The sequence below is a fragment of the Lissotriton helveticus genome, chromosome 2_1, assembly GCF_964261635.1.
Source record: "Lissotriton helveticus chromosome 2_1, aLisHel1.1, whole genome shotgun sequence".
In the NCBI taxonomy this organism is placed as follows: domain Eukaryota; kingdom Metazoa; phylum Chordata; class Amphibia; order Caudata; family Salamandridae; genus Lissotriton; species Lissotriton helveticus.
This window is the reverse complement of record NC_136059.1, coordinates 1954621144-1954643914: the sequence shown is the minus strand read 5'-3', so window position 1 is coordinate 1954643914 and position 22771 is coordinate 1954621144. Positions and strand designations below refer to the sequence as shown.

Here is a 22771-nt window from a genome sequence, read left to right as displayed (position 1 = left end):
CGTTAGCTCAAGCCGGGCTGGCCTACCGCCTGCCAGCACTCTATCCACACAGACACTCAATCTCCCGGGCTTTCTGCAGCCAGACAGTAGCTCCACCGCCTCTCCGCTTTCCTAGCCTCGCTTGTCACCTTTTGGAGCTGCATCTAGCCGCCATCATGAAGCCAGGCAGGTCATGGCCCCCCACCACCGTCTCAGCTTGGCAAGGTTCCCAACAGACCCGGGCACCTCCGCTCCTTGCTCGTTCTCCGACAGCCAGCAGTAGTGCTCCTTGCTCACCCCCGCACCTCACATGTTGGGGGCCACTCGTCCGTAAAGCCCCATCCAGCACACTCCACCACTCACTGGGAGCGTCCTGGGGGCCACAGATCCCTTTCGGCGACCGCCCTGCGAATGATGACAGTTCTGCAGCGACCCCTGAGCACTGGCACCTCTCCCCACTGTAGCCCAGCGGTCTGCTGCCCAGCACTTTGTCGAGACAGCCTTCACTCAGCTTTGCTCCTGGGCAGGCCTATCTGCAGCCACTCTCATCTGCCCACAATCCGTGCACTGGAGGCATCGATTGTATTTATTTTTAGGTCAATGAGTGCCCCTTCAACAATTTTAATCTGATGATGTGCCGCTAGTCGCCATTACTCTGCATTAATTTAGCCATCGTGGATCACGTCCACACAGCCATCTTGGTTGGCCACGCCCCGCTCCCTCACCTTTTATGGGGCATTTATGACCTCTGAGCTAATGGCAGGATCCAAAAGAGACATTCATTGTCAGATGATACTGGACCACATCTCCTGGTTAGAGGGAGAATTTGTAGTTACCTTACCTCATTCTAAGACTGGCCAGTCGAGTATAGGAGAGCGTGTGATCTTGAGGCATACAAGCGGGGTCCGGTGTGCCTAGTCGCTATGGTAAGAAAATGTCTATGTCTTTAGCGTGCTGCTGCGTCCTCCTCCCTATTGATCCACACCAGCAGTAGCCCTCTCACACGGTATCAGTTTAACAAGATAATGGCCATTGCATTACAGGTTATTGGCACAGATAACTACAACTATAGCACCCATTCTTAGAGCATAGGTGCTGCTACATCAGCAGCAAGTGTTGGCCTTGACGTAGGGACAATCAAAATGATATGAAGATGGAAGTCTGCCTGCTACAAATGCTATGAACTCCTCAACATGATCTAAGCTGCATGTACCAGAAGGAAACTGAAGTGATTCAGTAATGGTGCCTTTTTTCTTCCTCTAACTTTTTACATTAGATCACATGGTTTCAGCCAGTGTAGGGATTCTTGGGCACTCATTTATGAGAAGAGCAAGAGCAGCATTTAAATGAGGTAAAATTCACAGGCATGCAGCTGAGGCTTTAGTTGAGAGGTATATTATTCATTCAGGAGTATGAATAATAAGGCCATATTGAGGGTATTGGCCATAAGTATTAATTTATGGAGAATTCTAGACCTGCGATCTTTTAATGCAATGTTATTCTTTCTTATTTACACTAATTAAAATGTAGGCTACTATTTGTTAATTTTTCTACTTATATGTATTCAGATTGTCTAATAGGCAGGTTGCGAGAATAACTGTTCTGATTGTACCATTCTCACATTGTAAAATATTTATTTGTATTTTTTAAAGGTGTTTCAAATTCTGGATGAAACGCGTTGGCTGTGTAAAGCATTAATTGTTTTCAAGTTGGATGATATTGATGACATGATTTGATGCAAAATAAAGAACAGAATATGAAGCAGACATCATAAGGATCTTCTGTGTTAGGACTCCAATATTTGATTGCAGAATCTTTGTATATATTTGACGCTCCTTCTCGAGTATCGTCAAATATATGCAGCTGAGGCTCTCTAGCTGATGCACTGGGAATGTGTAGGCAGGCTGTATCTGGATGGATTGCACCAACTTGCTAAGGAGGTGGAAAGCAAGGAGCTACAGAAACCTGTTCTCATCATTCTTAACACCTGCTGTAACAACTTGGCGGTGCTGGAGAAGAGGGGCCATTTTGAGTCATTAAAGATTAAGATTTCCTTGATGGGTAAAAGGATCCATGGGCTGTGATTGCCCGGTCTTATATCATTCCTGTATAGTGTGGTGGACAGGTCCCTCTTTCAGAGTGCTTACTAAGTCAGTCAGGTGCTTGAATAATTATCTGAAGAATCTGGTTAACACAGCCCTTCTGAAGACAATATCCCATGGCTGCCTCAGGGGCGAAGTGTATTTCAACTTAGATGGTAACCTCATAGCCACACAGGGCAATTAGCTGCTTGACGAGGTTTGTATGGCTTTTGTGGTTCAGATTTTTTTCAGGAACTTAGGAAAACCACCTTGTGGAGGGGGTACAGACAGACGGTTAATCATCCAAGCCCGTGGCGAGGTAGACTCATGGTTGACATCAAAGCAGTTGGACACCTTGGCATCAGGAATAAAAAAGCCATGTGAAAACTAGATTTATTTGCTTTAAAATCTAATCCCAAGCAAGGGCAGTGATACTGCGGCATTTAGAGTGGGCAGCAGAGTGCTTGCTACAGCGATTATCCCTAGCACTTCAGAGTCATCTATAGCATAGAACTGGTGATGTCAGAAAGTTGATGCTTGTCCCAGGGGAGCAAGATATGGCCTGGTTGCCCTGGCACATATCCCAAAAGGTGCCAGAAGGATTCCCCCTCTTTTGGTTTGCCTCTGTCATGGTTGGTTAGGGGCTCAGCTTACAAGTTTGCCTGTGGATCCCATGGCATGAGGAAGTGGGCATGTTTGTGGGCAGAAACATACATCTGAGGGTCCGGGGGTCACTGGGGCCCAAGTCAATCAAATGATGCTGTGAGGCCCAGCTAGGTGGTCAACCATGACTCTGAGGAAATCTTGGTTAAGGAGTAAAGGTCTAATTATTGTTGAAAACCGAATATGTCACAAGGTGTTTTGCCAAGTTAGGTAAATATGAAGAAAATATTCATCACGTTTGGTTTGATGTGTAATAAACGTGGTCTGAGAACTGTTTATTTTCGAAGCTAGTAATCAGGCAAGCTCAGGCTGTTCATTTTGCTTATGTTGACTATTGATTGTGAAGAGTTATTTGTGTTTGACAGCTCTTGACACCCCCCCACCCCGCCCCCCCCCCCCCACCAGCCTGGGTGGGTCCTCCATCTGTTAACAAAGGGTCAGTACTTGCCCCAAAAAGTGAAGCCACTTAGGCGATGTGCTGAAGCACAGTGTGCTGGGACCTGCAGGGAATTTCAATGGCTCCATCGAATAATTGCAGCCCTGACGTTGATGTTCTCCGAGTTTGCTAACAGTGAGCTGGCATGGGACCGGCATCCAGTTGTAGAACTGAAGACTTACTTTTGTTGCATTAAAGTTCTACTTAGCTAGTAAAAGATTTATCAGAGATGGTAGGGGCAAGGCAAAGAAAACCCACACCTAGCACTGCCCCAAATGTCATTAAATCACAAGAGAACACTTAAGAGAAAGCGGTGCATGAGTCTGAGGGAACAGCCACCACGCACCATCTGTAGGGGAATCAGTCCCTGATCCTAAACTAAATAATACTACTCAGCACTTTGTGTACGTATGTGACATCAATATATCACATATCGCGGACCCCTTCGTATTAAACTGTGTTCAAAATTCATTCTCATTTGAAGAAATCAGAATAGGTCCATAATCCAATTCGTATCCAATTGTTTTATTAGTTCATTCCTTAATTAAAATGGATTTCATTGTGGCAGGATTAAACATCTATCAGGAAGGCCAACACGGTTCGTTCTCATGGAGCTTCTTCAGGGCTCTTTGGTCCATAAGGACAGTCATAGTCTCAAAGATGCGGCCATCACACTGCACGCCCGTCCAATGAGCTGGCGTTTTAGTGATTGACCTCCACTCCTTCGCTAGTAGCCTTGACTAGTTAAATTGTTAAAATCATCAATGTGTGAAAATAACTTCTCACACCGCCCACCGTCTCCAGCCCCCTCCTCACCCGCCCCGCCCCCTTTAACACAGCAAAATTTAAGACTGTACTTTACACACGTGCTTTATATTTAGAGCGAAATGCAAGGTGGCGTGTTTACTTTATATTTCTGTTTCATTAAGGGAAAACCCCGTTTTAAATAAGGTTTCAAGCAGTTAGATGGGTGTGCTGCGCTGGGCCAGATATTCCTTGCATTTAATGCAGTTCAGAAAAAGACAAACGCTTCATCTAGACTGCTATTGCCTCGGCCACATTTGTTTCACTCAGCAGAAATGATAAATGCGATAATGCAAATATGAACATTTACGTCCAGAGCGCTCCCCGCATAACAAATACACACATAGCGGGATGGAAATAGGATTCCCGGAAACGTTGGCACTTTATCGAAGAGTCCAGGTTGCTTGTCCGCAGTGAGGGGGGGCTTGAGACATCCCCCGAGGGTTTATGTTATGAGTTTTCGTTGGAGCCGTTTTCAGGCGCCATGAAAGGGTGGTGTCGAAATCCAGGGGTTTCCCCAAACTTTTCTGGCCCAGCACTGGAATCAGTAGCGAGGATCAGATGCGTACACCAAATTCAAACAGACTTCCGGATACCTCAGTACCTCACGTGTACCTAAATATTCGATTTTATTCCACGTCATATTTTACCGATGATATGCGTGCATTTGCCTTTTATCTATTTTGCCGGTTAAACCAATCCAGGAAAAGGAGACTCGGAAACAGGATGTAGTAGGTGGGACACACATGGGCCTTTCACACAAGAGGTACTCAGCAACCTATTTTACTAGTTCCTCATTTTTACGTCCCCAATGAAATGTGCACTTATATTGTGGCGCGTCGCTGTTTTTATATTAAATGTTCTGTCTGCTTTCCTTGTTTCCATTCGTTTCCGGGATTGTTGTTCATGTGGATTAATGGACAGCTATTTCCCGTGTCTTCCAAAGCTGTGAGGGGTGAGGGTATATGGTGTTAATGTAAACCAAATTAGCTGTGAGGTAGGAGTTTACGCCCGTTTGTTTACACGAGGCTTGGCCGCACGCGCCCTTTTGTTTACACGAGGCTTGGCCGCACGCGCCCTTTTGTTTACACGTGGTTCCATGCACGCGCCTTGAGCGCCGGGACGCACTTGGAAGCTGTTCATCCTTCAGAGGCCTGCAGTACCAGTCTGTCTTCTATTAGACGCAACCATTAATGCCCGATTCTTGAGATAGGTCCTTTCTCTTTGCAGTTTTATATAGCGTGAACTCGACTGGAGAACTTTCCGTGAGCACCAGATTACATCACACAAGGTTAGATTAATTATTTGTTTCAGGAACAGCAATATTACGTGATTTGCCCGGAATCACAGGACGTTGAGCCGACGCCGGGACTCAAACCTGGTCCCCAGTTCCAAATTCGCCAGCTCCGGCCACCGGCTGGGACTGAAAGGGACACGGGCAAATATATTCGTTAGAAAGAAAGAGTGTCTCGTGGTATTTGCGAGCACAAAAAGGAAGCGGGCGCTGTGGGATTATTTGATACATTCCACTGTGCCCGAGGCAGAGTAAGCCGTTATTCAATGGGAAGGGGAGGCGCGAGCATGAAATGCACTCCCAGTGTCAGGCCATGAAACAGCTGGTCTCCCTTTTAAATTGGATATCCCGCAAAGAGGAGGCTGCGCACGTGTTTCATCTCGTCAGCTACCTCATTTTTTCCTCAATGTAGCTCTTTATTTTTCGTTCCGTGTTCATTCCCTCTTTTTCCTTCTCTGTCCATTTTTCATCCGTACGTCTTCTTTTTTCCTCGGTAGGAAATGTGTGATTTATTTATTTCCCGCCTGTCCTTTCTCCGAATTTTTTTCTTTCCTGGCTCATTTCCTTTCTTCTTTGTTTTCCTCGTTGCCTTTTTCTTCTTTTCTTTCTTCTTCACTCAAATGTTATTTCCTTATTTCTTTTTTCTTCTATATTTCTTCAGCTCTATCTCTGCATCTATGTTTTCGTTTGCACTATGTCACAGTTTTTATCTTACACATAACTCTGCATTTCCTGTCGCTGGGGGCTCTCTCTGGCTGTTGGGACAGTCCTTTGAGGGCACACATTTGCGGAACTTTGGGGTTCGAGCCCCGGCAACATAAAGGTGCACCAAAGCCGTGGGCCCTGCGGGGGAGCAGAGGAGGCGCGAGCAGGGAGGGGTCCTTTCATCTCATCCATTCCGAGTTCAGTTGCTTCTTCTGCTGCTGCTGCTACAAAACGAGACCACAGGAGAAGTGCCGGGTACAGGACACTCTGTGACATTGGCCCACCACCCTCCCCGGGGTGCGGTGGGAAGCAAACTTTGTAGAAAGCCCATTTCTCTTGGAAAGTGTGAATGTTTACCGGCTAGCACTGGGAATGGCACTTCAGCGTCGCAACTTCAATGATTCACCTTTGCTTCCAAGAACAAAGTAAAAACATTGTAAAGTAAAAAAAAAATTAAAAATACTTTTTTACACAGTTGCCAGTGGTTCGCTTTTTAAAGATTTTATTTGGAGTTTTTAATAAGGATTTTGATATGGCTAAGTGCCGGTGCCCAAAGTTTGCTCAGAAGCCAGTATCGGAGGAGAAAATATAAATTCCAGTCCTTACAAACGAGTGTCGGTGGCCACCGGCCCCAAAAACGAACACAGATCAAATTAAGCGCTGGCAACCTAGTTAATAACTGTCTTCTGTGACCCCATCAGCCAATCGTGGGTGTTCGCGCACCATCGCGATGGATTATGGGGCTGTGGGTCTAAACATCGCAAGCAGGGTTTGTGACTTGCACCATCCACAATGCCGCTGGCTCAATAAACGTATTTTAGCAATTTAGCAATTTATATTAAAAATTGGGTCTGAATCTGGCTCCTGCCCTCGAGAGTGCTAGGCTCACCCCCTCCGTCCCATTGCCCTGGCCCCAGCACCTTGAAGCGCTCTCTCCTCCTTCCTGAGAGGCCAGCGGTGGTCGGCGGACGCGGCGTTCTGCAGGCCTCACCTGCTGGTGTAGGGCCACATCCGCGGGAATCCGCGGAGCGGGAGCTCCCGAGGCACCCATTAGCAGAGATAATGGGTAATGAAAACCTTCCTGCCTCGGAGACCGGCGTGTGTACAAAAGTTTGCAAACAGCGTCTTTACGGATGTTTCTGAAGAAGAGAAACTGCTAAAAACAAGAGCAGGGAATGTGTCAAGAGAGGCCCGGTGGGAACCACTAACCCAAGACAAAGCTTACAAACCCAGCCCATACAATGAAAATCCTCAACATCCGGCTTCCTTCTCAAATCAAAAGTACACGGTGGAAATTGGAATTATCGTGAAATATCTATAATTACAATTTGAAATATTGAAACGGGTGTTAAACTAGTGAGGGCGTATTATTTTGTCTGTGAAGGAGTTTGTGATGTTTTCGTGGTTCTCCCCTCAAGGCCTCGGCGAGGCCCCGCTGGCCCCATCTGTGTATGTTTATCGATTTTAAAGGCGACCGTGGACTTTTCACCCAGACTGGATATGTCGACTCTAAGGAGGGAAAGTGAACGTGACCTCGGGGGAGGCGACAGCCTCAGCCCCTGGCCGGGGGGAGAGGGGAGAGGGGGTCTACCAGGAAGGTTCGGAGTCTGACAAGACCCCAGCCTGCCGGTGACGGTCGCTCTCTCTTCTATCCGCCTCATTCACCCCATGCTCGTCTCGGGCAGTCTCTTGCTAACCACGCACCCCTCTGCCCCCTCCTCCGCCTGTCTCTGGGTATCTGTCCATCTCACGCTATCTCTTAATCTGCCCTCCCACACACCGCCTATTTCCACCTCTCACCAGCGTTCCTTCAGCCCTCTCATCACATTCCCTTGCCGTTGAGCCGGGCTCGCTTCTCTCTGTCTCTAATGTCTCTCCTTCTCTTTCTCTCGCCCCATCTTTGCCTTATCCCTTCTTCTCTCTTCTCCTCTCTTCTTCCCCGTCGTTTCTCGCCTCCCCCTTCTCTTTCTTCCTGTCCTCAGCACCCCTTTCTCTCCCTCGCTCTCATGTTCTCAATTTCTGCCTTTTCTCTCGCTTTCTCGCCATCTCGTTCGTCTTCCTTCTCTATCTCTCATTCTCTGTCGCCCTTTTCCGTCGCCTTCCTTGCTGTCTCCCTCTCTCTTCTTCCTCCTTTCTCTTCTTTCTCGGACTCTCTTTCTACCTTTATGACCTCGTTTCTCATCCAAACTCTCTCATCCTTTCCACCCCTACTCTCTTCTCATCACAACCCCCTGCCTCTTTGTCTGTCTCTTCCGCCCTCTTCTCGTTATCGCTCTCTCTATTTCTACCTCTATATACGTCGTTCCTTCTCTCTCTCTTTTCTCGTTCTCTGTCTCTCTCGCCCTCTTCTCTCTCTTTCTACCTCTGTACGTCGCCCCCTCTCTCCCGTTTCCTCTCTCTCTCTCGTCCTCTTCCTCTCCACCTCTCCCGCTCTCCTCTCTCTCCCTCTCAGGCCCGGTACCCTGCACCGTCTCCATCCGCAGGGCCCTCCGCAGTCCGCACTCACCTCCAGCCCCGGCCGGGCCCGCCGGAGCCGCAGCCCGCGCAGGGCGCTCCCCGCTCCAGCCTCATCGATCTGCTCCTGGAAACACCCCGCGCATTCTTATAACCGCTGCCGCCAATTAATATTGCATTAACCCTATTTAAAAAAAAATGTCAGGGCAGGAAAGCACTGCACCCCAGCACACCAATCTATTATTAACGAGCGTGTAACCCGAGCGCGGGCTGTGTGCAGTGCGCGGATTGTAGGACCAGGAAATGCGCGAACACACAACAGGGCTCAACTCCTTGTGGGCGGGGGTACCCCCACTGTCGGCGGCCTGAACCCCATATTCCGGATCCAAAAGACGACTGGCGTGTTTGTGGCAGGCTGCGCGGTGTTAATATACAGTTACAATATTCAGGCCCTCGCAGACGCGGCTCTCCGCCGGGCCCAGCCCTCATTAATTTTTTATCAGCACCCCAGACTGGGGCTGGGAAAACCAGCGTCCGCCTGATCGCAAGCGACGAAAAAAATAAAGGCCTGTAAAGACCGAGGCCCACGTGCACCTGTCGGTCTGCAAGGAAAACACAAAATAAATCAAAACACTGGTACCACAAATATATTGCGCCGGTGCATTGTGGGAAGGCTGCTGAACGAGTTCAAGCAGGGGGGAGAAGTACCGCAACTATGAGGCAATGGAAGGCTGCCTGACGAGGGGAGGACCGTAAGACGGTGCTTCCGGGAATGAAAACAGAACCATGACATCATCCTGGTGGGAAATAACCTGCTGCACGCATGGGCGTTTATGCTGCGTCTGGGCCGGGGCATGAGAGCACAACAGATGCATCACTATGTGTTGATTCAGAGCTGAAGGCGGCGTGGCCTCCCCTAACAAGACTTCCATCAATTCCATTCAATTTTTATTTATTTTTAAATGGAATTCCACAGAAAAATACATCTTAAAAACACGTTTCATTCCACAAACATTACCTACAACACTTCCCGTCATTGTACCTCACCTGTACCCAGTCCTGGTTTTAAGGGGGGGGGGGGCACATTCGGAGTGCTTTGAGGGGGTGGGTCTGTATTCTCTGCTTTGCTGACCAGTGGACCCGTCTGTCCCCGGGGGTGCCTCAGACAGGACCCGTTAGCGCTGCAGTGCGCCGGAGACAAATGACGATCTATGCCAGGGGTGGGGCGGAAGGCGGATCTACAGACCTCCCCCGCGCTGGTCCTTACCGCCGTGCGAGTGGGCTCGGAGGCTCCTGCAGTGCTAATCACCTACCGCCCCGCGAGGGGTGACGGCCTCCGGGAGGGCCCTCCAGGACTAATCTCAAGCCGCCTTACGAAGGAGAGCGACTCGGGCCCCTTAAGCACCAATCAATGTCCGCCCTTGAGAGGGTGGGCGGCCCCCAGAGGCCCCCTCCGGCTCTAATCACTCACCGCCGATGCGGTAACTAACCGTTAAGCACGGTCCTTAGAATGCACTAATTCCTCTCCAGTGACTCCCTTGGAGGCAGTGACTCCCGGGCACCACTCCGCAGAGACTGCCCCCACGGAGAGAGGCTGCCGGAGGGGAATCGGGGACAGCAGGATGTGGCTCGGGGCACGTTCACCGGAGGCAGGCAGCCCCATGTGATCGGAATAACGCCCTGTGATGAATCCGTGGAGTCCACAACCTCCAGAACTCTTGCAGGACCGCTAGCACTCAATACGTGTCTATTGGAGAATTTGTGTCATTTTTGGACCTCTTGTGTTGTGCGATCCATGTGTACCACTGGGGTTTTCAGAAGCATGCCTTTCTCGGGAATGCACAGCAACACAAGGTCCGAACCATGTGTGAATGCGGAGTGCAGCCCCTCAGATCAGTGTACTCACGCGCTCGCTCGCTGTCAGTTTCGAGTTAACTCCATGGGACTCTTAATGGAGTTCAGCCCGAAAACCATGACGAGATAGAGGGAGGTAGAAGCAGGAAGAGAGAAGTGAGAGCTGGGTAGTGAGAAGGTGGTACGAGAGAGATAACAGTGGGGCAGGGTCAAGGGGAGGGATGAGCGGTGTGTGAGAGAGGTGAGGGTGAGAGTGAGGTAGAAAGAGGGGGTAAGATAAAGAGAACGTGGCTGTGTGACAGGAATGGGAGAGATGTAAAAAGAGAGCAGCGGAGACACAAAAACAGAGAGAGCGCGAAATAAATGCACAGAGAGGAGTAAGGGGAAGAGTTAGGATAAAGAGAAAAAGAGATAGAAGCAGAGAGGGAGATAAGAGAAGAGACAAGTTGGAAAGAAGCGTCTCCGTGTCGCATTCAACAGTCCACCAGAGACAGCCCTCCGCGTCCATTCTCTCACAATGGAAGGGTCGCAGTGACACCCCGAGATGATGTACCCCAGCACTGACATATGCACTGTCTGTGACCCCGGGCCTTGCATCTCCCCTTCGATCCCAAATCCACGCCGAAGACGTCTTCCACAATCTTGGAGCTCAGTGGATGCACGTGACAATCGTGGTAACAGGAGAATAGTGCAACAATGTGATTTTATCTTTTGCTACCGGAAACGGAAGCGCTCTCCGTCGCCCCGCCTCAGCCCTGCTCAATGTGGCCACACCCCTAATCCTCCAAGCACCTAGTGTGGCTGCCAGGCAGGTGATGGTTGACTTGTCTGGGACAGCACACCCCAGAGTGTGCTGTGTCCGGATGTAGCGCCTCGAGCCAGAGATCACCTCTGTCTGTTGTTCAAAGCACACTGTTCACCAAGAGTAGAAGGCTGCTCCATGAAGGTCGCTTCTGTCAGCAGGGCCCAGAGCAGGTACTTGCAGGAGAGCAGGCCACCCGTGCTGTGCACCAGCAGAGCGCTGCTGTGCTTTGGGACCCCGACACCTATACAGCCTCGGTCACCGCAGGCTATGTGACGTCACTGCTACGCGGCTAGGACTGCATTCCTTGCTTTAAAGATCTGCCTGCCCTCTCGGGCACTCCATTTCTTAAAATAAGTCATGGATGACAAAGTGCTGAGCGAACTGGACCATCAACCTTCAATTTTTGTGGGGCAATCTGGACTTAGCAGCAAGTGGCCATTGCAAGCATCACCCCATGGTTATGGCCATGCATCAAAACCAGGAAGCGCGGGGAAAAGTCACGTGACGGCGTTCTCCTTGAACCCGTCAAGGGAGTATTCGGATTCAATCCAATCACCCATGAAAACCTCTCAGGTTCATATAATACAACCACCTCTCATTCTTAGTCAACAACCCGCTCATCAAGTGTTCATTCATTCTTTCATTCTCTGGCCATACGATATGCATGGCTAATCCATCTAATCATCAAGGAATAAATCGCCCATCCATTCATACATTTCCATGTTCTGCAATCCACGATTTCACTAGGCCTTCAACGTCCTTTTATGCACCCGTTCATCGTTCTCTCATTCTTACAATCTAATCCTTTCATCCATCTACCCTTCGGGCATTCAACTTCCGTTCATTCAGTCATTCATCAGTCTGCCATTCATATAATCCAACCGACTCTTCAATCGTCCATTCTTTTGCCCATATCTGCTTCCTAAGGCACACTTGGTTCATCAATCAAGTCATGCATCATTCATTCATCCATTTTTCTTTGTATAATATGATTGAGGTCATCCAAGAATGAAAGAAATGTGGATCATATCTTTGTGCATCTCCTCAAATAAATATCTACATTCTGCAATCACTGTGTCCTTCGAGCCATCGAGTATCAATTTTCCATTAATTCGGCCATTTGTATAACACAATCAACCTCTTCTCCTCATCATTTACTGATTGCCCAGCTCCCCGAATCCTCCACCCACTCTTTCATGGCTGACTGTGCCTAGAAGCACCGTATAGAGCCCGACGGTTGGCATCGCTCGTCATGCCAAGACCAACAGTAAACTCCAGCAAATCTGCTTCGATTTTGAGCACAATATTGCCTCACGTGAGGGCGTGGTCAAAAACACACATCCTTGAGGTTTGAAGCGTTGTAAAAGGCAGTTGTTAATTACTACCAATAACACGAAGTTCAATGGAACTCACTTCATAGCACTCGCTAGTAAGTAGGATTGACTCAGATAGGCTGTGAAGTCCACCTGGAGCCTTATGGCTTCACATAGGTGTCTGCAGCCCATTGGTGTCCCCGGGGAGCTATTCTGCCAGCATGAAGACGGACTGCTGTGTGCGTCAGTGGCACGTGCACCGCAACTGTCACCACTCCACGAAAAAAGCTAGAAGCGGAAGCAGCTGAGGAACCCTGCAGTTCCCACCAGACATCTGCAAGAATACACGCCATAAGGCAGCATGCTGGCCAAGGGTGTCTCTACATTTTCTAATAGCAAATTGCCCACCGAAATGACAGTACGTCATCAACGCAAGTATGACATGCTACTTCACTGTTATAATTGCGTTTTCGCCTATATAGAACAACCTCTTGGAACACATAAAAATATGTAAACAACGAAGTAAAACACATAGGCGTCGTGCGTAACACAAACTGGAAAAGCTGCCGATTGGCTCTCGGAAAAGGCCTAGTGAGCTAGTGCTCACCTCGGTCATTTGCAGTGATCTGAAAGGCAAGGCCGACTCGACCTGCCACCTTTCTTGGATGGATAAACAGAATACTATAAAGTGTCTAATAGTAGCGCCTGTTATTTAGAGTGGTTAGAAACCCAGAAGAGCGGTAAAACGTGTTGTTCATAACCGGATGTTAAAATAGGGGTATATATTACTCCCACATCGCGCACCTGTATGGTATATATATGAACATGAGCATGTACATAACAGTGACGACGTGATCAGACGTGATAGTGTGTTTGCAGTGGAAGTTAATATCAAGACCTACCACAATGTACATAAATAAAATGTCAGTAGACCAGATGCATACATCTGCAACTGAAAGCCCGAGGCGCGTTAGCACAGACGATTGTTGGGTGTGTGCTGAGCAGGCTCCCCTGGGAGAGAACAGGGGAGGCACAGACCTGGCAGACTCCTGCGCAAAGTACACATATTTGAGGGCGGCTTTATTGTGCGGGAGTGTCCGGCAGCAAAATGGGCGCTGTAGACCTGCAGAGCACTGTCAACATTGTGCTGCACAGGGCATTATGAACATCATGTCTCAGGGAGTGGTGTGGCTCTGCAGTGCGGCAGTCCCCAAAGCGGAACTCACAGGAGTAAGAGCCGCGCAGAGCCCTGTTCCTGGTGCTGAACCAGGCCAGGGCGGATCTGGAGAAAACAGTGGGAGCCGGAGCTGCACAGACTCCTATCCCTGGTGCTGAAGCGGGCCAGGGTGGATCTGGAGGAACCAGTGGTAGACGGAGGCCCCGCAGGGCTCTATCCAGAGTGCTGAACCAGGTCAGTTCGGATCTAGCAGAAGCAGCGGGATGGCCAGGCTGTGCAGTCTGCGCGCTGCCCATGGTGCTGAACTTCTCGTAGCCCGCTATACCCCAAGCCTGGTCGGTTCAGCTGTGATGTGAATGAAGCAGCCCCCAAAGATGCAACAGAGAAAGCCACAGTGTAGAGGTGGTGAACAGGTAAACAGGAGAATTCGATTCGTGATTGAGAGTAAATGTACTATTTCAAATACAGAAAGAAGCCCACGTCCCTCATGTCCTGCCTCCAAGGAATTCAGGCTACAACTGACTTTGCTGTAGCTGGGTGCCATTGAGAAATGTGAGCCAGAATAAATATCAACACTTTCGCAAGTAAACACAGTCTACTACGCACAGGCTATGATAAACAGGTTCCACAGTGCTGGGCGTGACTGCGGCGACTCGGGAGACAACAGCGAGTAATGGAGGCCAATGCAAGCCGCACGTTGTCCATGGTGCTGGACCCCCGAGGGGGCATCAGTGGGAGAGAAATGCCGCATTGAGCCTTGTCCATCGTGCTGAATCGGACCCCTCCCCGCCCCCAAAGCACCCAGGGCAGCGCTAGGCTGACCGGGCTGTCCCTCGGTGCTCTCACTATCATTGCGAACACGCCTAGCAGTAAGGATATTTTGATGAAAACAAGTGCAGAGATTCACACCATGCAGCGCATTCTGGGAACAGCTACAGAGGTATTTCACTGTTAATTCACCAGCGGGCCGCGTGCATTGAAAACACACGTGGAGTGTTACTCCACAAACGTGCCAATTCAATATTTTATCGTCAACTTCACTCATTCAATGACGCTATGTGAAATAGAAAAAAACGGTAGATTTCCGTTGCAGCGACCTTCGAGTTTCGTTTTTGTGCATTTTTGCTACCAATCCCGGCAGCTCTATTGCAGGCCTAGAAGCAGCGTGTGGAAACCTCGCGGCCGTGGCAAGGTTAAGGGGGCAATGAGCAATGGTGGCTCTTTTGTCCTCACAACTATCCCTGCGGGCACCTCCTGTACCCACTGTCCACGGACAAAGCGCGTCTGCTCCTCTTTCAGGCCATTAGCCTTTGCGGGCGGCCAGCAGACGCCACCTGCACCCCTTGCACTCGCTGCGAGGGTGTGAGCCTGGAAGTGAAGCCCCTGTTCACCCCGGGCGCTGCCACAAAAAGTCGTCCCGTTTGGAAGTGTGACAGGGCACTTATGAGGTGGTGGGGCGGAGGAGAGGTGCTAAGTGCCTGGTTAGAAATCCGGACTTGGGGAGACCGTTCCCCTGCTGCATGTTTGAGATTGGAGGTCCAGACTCCAACAGCATGCCTGAATGCATACCATTAATTTGGGGAGGGGTGATAATGATAACACATGTTAATTACAGCTCTTAGAAGCGGTAACAGTGAGCTGTGAAACAGTATACACGAAACACATTCTCATTGTTATGGCAGCGTGATCAGAGAATGCTGCTTTTAGACATTTACCACATGAGTAAAACCCGCAGGGTTGCTTATCTCAAGGCAGTAAATGAGTTTCCGGCTTATATAGACTCACCCATTTGCCCTACACTCATACCCAGATGTCTTAAACATGTATATGAGGGTGGACTTTGTATGCTTACATCCATGTGTGAATGTTTCTCGTTTTAAGCGGTATTCAATTGTTAGCATAACGTTTAAAAAATAATATCTTTTCAGGATTCCAATATTACCAACACTACATAACATATACGATTGATAATTTTAGAGCTCTCACGAGACAAGCATCTATCCGGAACATTAGCATCTAAAATGATAATCTTTTGCGCTGGGCAAAGCCCTTTTGCGTGCTCCAAGTGGTGACTGCATTTCGGGCATTGTGCACAGTATTAAATACTACCTAAGATATGGAGATATGGTAACTAACAGTCATTTCAGGTTACGGAAAAAAATCTGAAAAATGATGTGATAACATTTAACAGGAAAAAAGGCATTTTAGGTTCAATTCCATATTTTAATGAAAAAAGGAACAGCAAACATACGTTGCCAGTAAAACATAAACATCTGTTCAACGAAAGACAGCCCACCACCATGATAAATAACATAATACAATACTCTTTTAAATAAACCCTTTTAACAAAACGACGTCATCGTATCAGACACAAGGGTCGAGACACCAAATCGCCTCAGGACAGCAATAGAGCAAAAATCTGTAAGAATATATCTATGTGTGCGCCATATTGAATGAAATATTTACAGTACATAAAAATGCCAAAAAATGTGGCACTTCTGATAATCGTACTAAAAGAATTGTACCAAACAATGTGAATTTACAAGATGTGTACACTATATATTTTCTCTTCTTTAGAATCGCAGTCTTTTTTTTGTAAACAGATCTCGAATGCGGAAGTAAAAAACAATGTAAACAAATAACATTTTGAAGACATGAAGGGGGGGGGGCAAATACACAGGGCTAAGAGTAGTCCATAGGGGAGAAAGTGATGCACCGCTGGTGCCCCTAGTAACTGGCTCGTTGTATCTTCAGGGGAACACTGTAGGACTCCCCGAATAAATATTTAATGATGTAAACATCAGCTCGAACAGGATAATCCGCCACAGTCTGGAGTCTAATGGAGACAGGGCTTCATCGGAGACAGTGAATAACAAATCAGACATGTCAGAACAAAAATGCACGTGTATTGTGTCTGAAAAATATAGCTGCAAATAAACAATTCCTGACAAGTTCGAATAAACATTTCTGAACAGCACGCCAAAGCAGATCATACTTTCTAATGTTTTTGTTTTCTTTTAGTTTTGGAATAAATAGATAGATTAATTAGCAGGCCCAGAAAATTAAATTGCCAGAGCTGTGAGGGGATATTAATAATTTACAAGGGATTGCTTGGCAGGCTCAATAAAAGCGTTTCAAAACGAGCAATCATTGCAGCGACAGCTCCGTTTCTAGGAAGGAGCTGCCGAACTGCATGATACAAACACCATAAAATATATAGCATATAATGTGTAAACAGGGAAAACAAGGCAGCAGCACCATCAAACCCCAAAATCAATCGAAGCACACACCATGCCTCACTTGTGTTTAGGTGTCATCAAGAAAATTGCAGTCTTAGTTTTCTTTTTATGTTTGGAAGTAAAAACGAAATACTGTAGCGTGACATTATTTCCTCTCCAATAAGTTCTGCATGTTTATGAATAAAAGGATATCTTACTTGACAGATTATTTACTTCTTTAATATCGATTCAACGGTGGCTTTTGAAAATGTTCTGACCGAAGAGTTTCCGTGATTTACCAGCGGCGTGTTAGCTTGTTGATCTCATTTTGATTAACACGGTTTTTGATTGCATGTATAAATATCTATATATACATATATACATATGCACACAAATGTTCTCACGTAGAAATATTTATAAATATTTACATCTGTATCGTCGACCCTATAAAAAACATAGTAATCAAATATTCCAATCCTTTTTACAACGTGTTGATGGATGGGATCTGGCTGAAGCTAAGCCAGTGTCTAGTTTCTATCCAGAAAAACTTTGAGAATAGTCACAGGCTTGGTTGATCTGAAACCGTTTCTTGCTTAGTTCCACTGGTCGGTGTATTTTAAATGTCCAGATACATTTGTGTTTGTACATAGAGATAGAAACATGTCCTGTCCAGTATATTCCACAAAAAGAGTCATGTGCACGAGGCCAGGGCGCTAGATCCCGGCCGAGTACTTCATGCGCTTCTGCTTCTGTCTCTGGTTGCAGAACCAAACCCGCACCACGTTCTTCTTGAGGTCCAGCTTCTCGGCGATGGCGGCGATCTTCTCGGACGAGGGCCGCGGCTGGATGGCGAAGTAGGCCTCGAGCGAGCGCTTCTCGGGCGCCGCGATGGACGTGCGCTTCCGCTTGCGCTCGCCGCCGGCGCCGCCGCTGAAGAGCTCGGGCTTGGCCAGCCGCTCGCGGTGCGCCTTCTCGGCCTCCTCCAGCCAGGCCTGCAGGATGGGCTTCAGCGCGATCATGTTGTTGTGCGACAGCGTCAGCGACTCGAAGCGGCAGATGGTGCTCTGGCTCAGCGACCCCACTCCCGGGATCTTCAGGTTGGCCAGCGCTGACCCCACGTCGGCCTGCGTGACCCCCAGCTTGATGCGTCGCTGCTTGAAGCGCTCGGCGAAGGCCTCGAGGTCGCGCGGGTCGGCGTCGACGTCAGCCATGCAGCCCATGTGCGCGGGCAGGCCGGCGTGCGCGAGGCCCAGCGCCGCCGGGTGCATGGCGCTCATGACGCCGCCGCCGCCGCTCAGGTGCGCATGCGCAGACGCCGTGCTGACGGCGCCGCCGTCCGGCCCGGAAATGGCGCCCAGCGCCGCCAGCCCCGGGTTCAGGTGCTCCATCAGCTCGCCCTCCAGGGGCTGGTGGTGGTGCGGGTGGTGCGAGTGGTGCGAGAGGTGGTGCGAGGGCAGGCCCGCCGGGTGCGAGCTGGGCACCGAGGAGGAGGCCGACGTGCAGGGGATGGTGTTCATGGTGTGGTAGGTGGCGTCCGGCTTGAAGGGGCTGTGGTGGTGGTGGTGCGGCGGCGGGTGGTGGTGGTGGTGGCTGTGGTGATGGCCCTTGCTCTGCGAGGCGATGTCCACGGCCGCCAGAGCCTCGGCGCGGGCCAGCAGGCTCTCGTCCAGACCGCCGAATATATTGCTCTGCAAGGGCAAGTAGAAAGCACACATTACTTGTCAGCGGGGGAATTCCCCGAACATTTGCAGAATGTTAAAAAATGAAGAGGCGGCACGAGCAGGGTCCGGGAAAGGAGACGAGAACACAGAGCACGCCGGCATCCCAGGTCATAAAAATTAATACCAGCGGCAAAGACCTGCTGAATACATAAGTTGGGGGGAGAGAGGGAGAGGGGGTATGGAGGAGTCATGGAGGTGTGGGGTGATTTGCTGTAAAGGTATGAAAAAATCATCAAGCAGATAAGGGGGCTGGGACTGGAAGCACACATTGCAAACATTTGAGAACTCTACAGAAGGAGATGAGGGGAAGGAAATGGCCAAATCATAACTGGTGTTTAGAGGGAGGACACAGGAGGAGTGAGGTTAGTAGAAAGGTGCAAGGTGTCAACGTTTTTGGTTAAACGGGAAGAACTGTAGTTCTCTATCAGGAAAAGCTGAATGTGTGCTGCAGCGTTCCTGGATAGAGTTGGGCCATGTGATTAATGATGCTTAGCAGTAGGAATTATGCCCTTTAGGTGCCCTCACAGGTAGATTTGGATGTATTATCTAAGGTGCCCTGGCAAGTACTGGTAGAGTTGGCCTAAATTCTTTAAGGTGCGATTAATAAGTAGAATTGGAGCATTTTCTATCTAAGGGTGTAATCGGGTCTGTTGGTCTGTGTTCTGTAAAGTGTGACAGAAGATAGAGTAAGACTGTATTACACATAATAAATCGATGTTCAATGTATTGAAAAAGTGTAACAGTAGGTAGAGCAGGATCGGAACCCATGAAACGTCATAATAAGTAATGTTGGATTATATCCCGCAAGGTGTTCTAATGAGTAGAGTTCGTCTAGATTCTGGTAGGCAACATTTCAATATAGTCTGTGAGATTACCCATGGGCAGAGTTCAACTGTATTAAGTAAGTTGCGATAAGTAGGATAGGGCTGCATTCTGTAAGGTGCCCAATGGGTGTCCTTGGGCTGTATTTTGTATTGTTTAAGGCTCCGTGATAGACAGTCTAAGGTGCAGTAATATAGCGGTGTACTGCATTCTCTAACGTGCCCTAACAGGTGGCGTTGGAATGCATTATGTAAGGTGGGCTTTATTCTGTAAAGTTTCGTAATAGAGTTGAACTGTATTCTGTAATATGCCGTAAAAGACAAGACGAGGACTTTATTCTATAAGGTGCCCTAATTTATAGAGTTGGACTATAGTCTGTAAGGTGTCGTGATGGACAGTGTTCGAAAGTTTTTGTAAAAGGCAGTGCTGGGATGTATTCTGTGAGGTGCAATGATAGAGTTGGACTGTATTTTCTAAGGTGCTATAACTAATAGAGATGGATTATATTATGTTAGGTGTACTAATAGGTCAAGTTGGGCAGTATTATCTAAGGTGCGAAATAATTTAGAGTTGGGTTGTATTCTGTAAGCTACTCTAACAGGTAGATTTGAACTGCAAGATGCCTTGATATGAAGAGCTGAACTTTACTCTGAAGTACAATAACATAAGTTGACTGTACTCCGAAATGTGATCTATGTACAGTTGGAAGTATTCTAAAAGGTGCGCAAACAGGCAGAATTGGAATATATTCTGTGAGGTGCATTGATAGGGCTGAACCTGATTCTATGAAGTACAATGAAACAGGTGCTGGTGGACTGTATTCTGAAAGGTGCACTAATAGGTCAAGCTGAACTGTATTCCGTAAGGTACCCTATTATGGCGCCTAATGGACTGTGTTATGTAAGGCGCCCTAATAGACGAAACTGGCCTGTGCGCCGTGGTGTGGTGCTCCTTTCATATGTATTGAAGTTGGTGTTGTTGGAACACAAACGGGATTGTAGAACACGCAGTCACCACTGTTAATTGTGCGCTGTAGAGGGGTCGTGGCAGCCTTGGGCTACGGGACCTTTGTTTCTGACCGCAGTGCAGGTGGTAGCACCCAGTGCCATGCCTGGCGTGGACAGACAAGAATACTGACAAGAATACCAGGCAGGATTTGAGATCCTTAAACGCAGGGCATAGAAACAGCAGATGAAGGGCGGGGAAATACAGCTGTGGACTCATCACACAACGCTTAAGTGCAAAATAAAACCTGGTGGAAAACAAAACCTTACGAGACTCCTACATAATAAAGGGCAGAGTGAGTCTGCAAGTGTGAGCTGGACAGCTCCCACCGGAGGGGTGTGGAGGCGGAACGACATGCGCAGACTCAACGGGTGTATTGTGTAAATGGCGCAAACAGCAACACTTTTCCCAACAATAGTCAGAAGAAAACGCATAGCATTGAGGATCTATATAACTGTGCCATCGAGTTGAGAGGTTTAATGTGTCCCGGTAATTACTAGGGTCACGTTCACTGCCACGTTTTCAGTTTTTTGGGCGGGAATGTGGGAATGAAGAAAACAGCATATTGTGGAAACCTGCGCAAACGACGTTGACTCTCCAACAAACGCGGAAAGAGTTTGCGAGTGAACTAACGTGCCAGCAGAATACTTAATGCCCCGTTCACTGCCACCAGCAGAATTCCTGTTAGGCAGGTATTAGTCTGAGGGGATCATTAGCCAGAAGTGGCTCCCAGTGAAATATTCCGCAGCCAGGACTGAGCGCAACGTAAAGGTAAAGGGAGAACTCGTAAGCGCATCTCTAGAGTTGTCACCGAGGGAGCGCGGAATAAATAATTTTGCAGACATGCGTTAACTGGAGATATTGGCTCCTTAGCAGAGGTAAGAGGAAAGCGGACATGTGCTTCTAGCGCACTCACTAGAGCTGTCAGTGAAGGGGTTTTGAGGGATGTGTCAGGTTGCATGCTGCGTCTCCTATGCATAGATGCAATCATTTCTGCTCGCCCGGGTTGTAGACGTAGGGAATTTAGAAGAGGTAAATGGAAAGTTTACAGGCAGTAAGGGATCTCTGGAGCGGGGCTTAGAGAGGGAGTCCTGTATGCATGCCTACAAGCTATGACAGCTGGAGAGGGGCCCGTGAAGGGCTGCAGAGGGGAAGTCTCTGATCAATGCCTGCAGGCAGTAAGTGACCTCCGGAGAGGGGCCACTGTAGGGGTGCAGAGGAGTGTCACTGAATGCCTGCCTTCAGCAGTGGAGAGGTGCCAGGGAAGGGATATCACGGATCCCCGTGTGACTGTGTGGGTGCGGGCAGTGAGCTCTGGAGGGCTGCCAGTAAATGGCCATGATGGGGATGCCAGGCTCTCCTGGAGAACGTGCATGGAAGGGCGGGCTGTGCTGCGCTGAGGCGAAGGGAGCGGCTGCCCTCTGTACTCACCGGCGGGGTAGGCAGGCAGGAGCGCCTCATGGCCTCCGAGGCGGCGCCGGCGCGGCTGCTGCTCAGGCTGGGGGAGCCTCCGGAGGGCGCTGCTGAGGAGCTGGGCAGCGTTGAGTACTTGGGCTCGTGCAGGCCGGGGGGCATGCTGAATGCCTGCTTGCTGTTCAGCGACATCATCATCATCCTGGCGGCGGAGGGGGGCCGAGGCCGGGCTGCAGCCTGGACTCTGCTGGCGCTGAACGAGCTCTGGTCCCGCTGTCTGTGTCCGGCTCCTAGCAGCGCCGGCCCTGCAGCAGGTGGAGTGAGCAGCGCCGAGCCCGCCCAGGCTCCGAAGAGCGGCCCCGCCCCCCTCGCCGGGGCCGCTGATTGGCTGCGGAGGGACCAGCGTCCAGCCTGTGTTTGTGAGTGCGGTGTGGCTCCCTAAAGCAGCGGGTGTGTGCTTACTCTCCCTGCCCTCCAGAGCCCCAGGTCCGCCTCGCCACTGACACCTCCCACCAACACCCCCACGCCCCACCTCCAGCAAATCACTATTTCCCCTGCAAGACTTCCCTCCCTCACAGCATTCCACACCCCGCAGGACGTCCCTCTATCAGCACTCCCCCACACATAAATACCGGCATTAGCGCCCCCCATGCCTCCAGGATCACCTCTCACAGAACCCCTCACAGGACTTTCATCCCACAGTACCCCCTCCCTCCACGAGCCTTCAATCCCAACACTTCGCTACATCAACTCCCTTCAATATTTCCTCCTTCAAACACCTTTCTCGCTGCACCTGCCTCCAACAGAACCACTTTCCCTCCAAGACCCTTTCCTCAAGCACCTCACTCCCACTCCCAGCACCCCCTCCCCTCACGGCGACTTCAGCAATCCTTTTAGCCTTCACCTCCACCACCCCGACTTCCAGAGCCTCCCTCCATCCAGGGCTACCCCTCACAGCACTCCCATCCCTCCAACACACCTGCTGCACAGGACCTCCCCCAGCGTCACTTTCACACCCCTCTCTGTC

The 22771-nt window shown here is 49.3% G+C and overlaps 1 protein-coding gene and 1 long non-coding RNA gene across 2 annotated transcripts in view; one reads left to right on the top strand and one right to left on the bottom strand.

Annotated features, from left to right (window-relative positions):
• Positions 1 to 15774: 15774 nt before the first annotated feature.
• POU4F2 (POU class 4 homeobox 2) lies at positions 15775 to 21945 on the bottom strand. Its single transcript, XM_078677658.1, has 2 exons — positions 21763 to 21945; positions 15775 to 18471 (listed from the first exon to the last, which is right to left on the bottom strand). Exons 1-2 carry the CDS (start codon positions 21943 to 21945, stop codon positions 17497 to 17499), a joined length of 1158 nt encoding a protein of 385 aa, XP_078533784.1. The 3' UTR covers positions 15775 to 17496.
• Positions 18176 to 22771, top strand: part of LOC144819986 (uncharacterized) — an 88222-nt gene continuing 83626 nt past the window's right edge. Inside the window, exon 1 of the long non-coding RNA XR_013607655.1 lies at positions 18176 to 18306. This is a non-coding gene — a long non-coding RNA (uncharacterized LOC144819986). The remainder of the gene's footprint in view (positions 18307 to 22771) is intronic.

What these genes read in the sequence shown, in the direction of transcription:
- POU4F2 (XM_078677658.1), bottom strand. Translation starts at nt 21,945, where the DNA reads ATGATGATGATGTCGCTGAACAGCAAGCAGGCATTCAGCATGCCCCCC. An exon ending in CCTGCCTGCCTACCCCGCCG is followed by an intron (nt 18,472 to 21,762) that starts GTGAGTACAGAG and finishes TTGCCCTTGCAG; the next exon opens with AGCAATATATTCGGCGGTCT.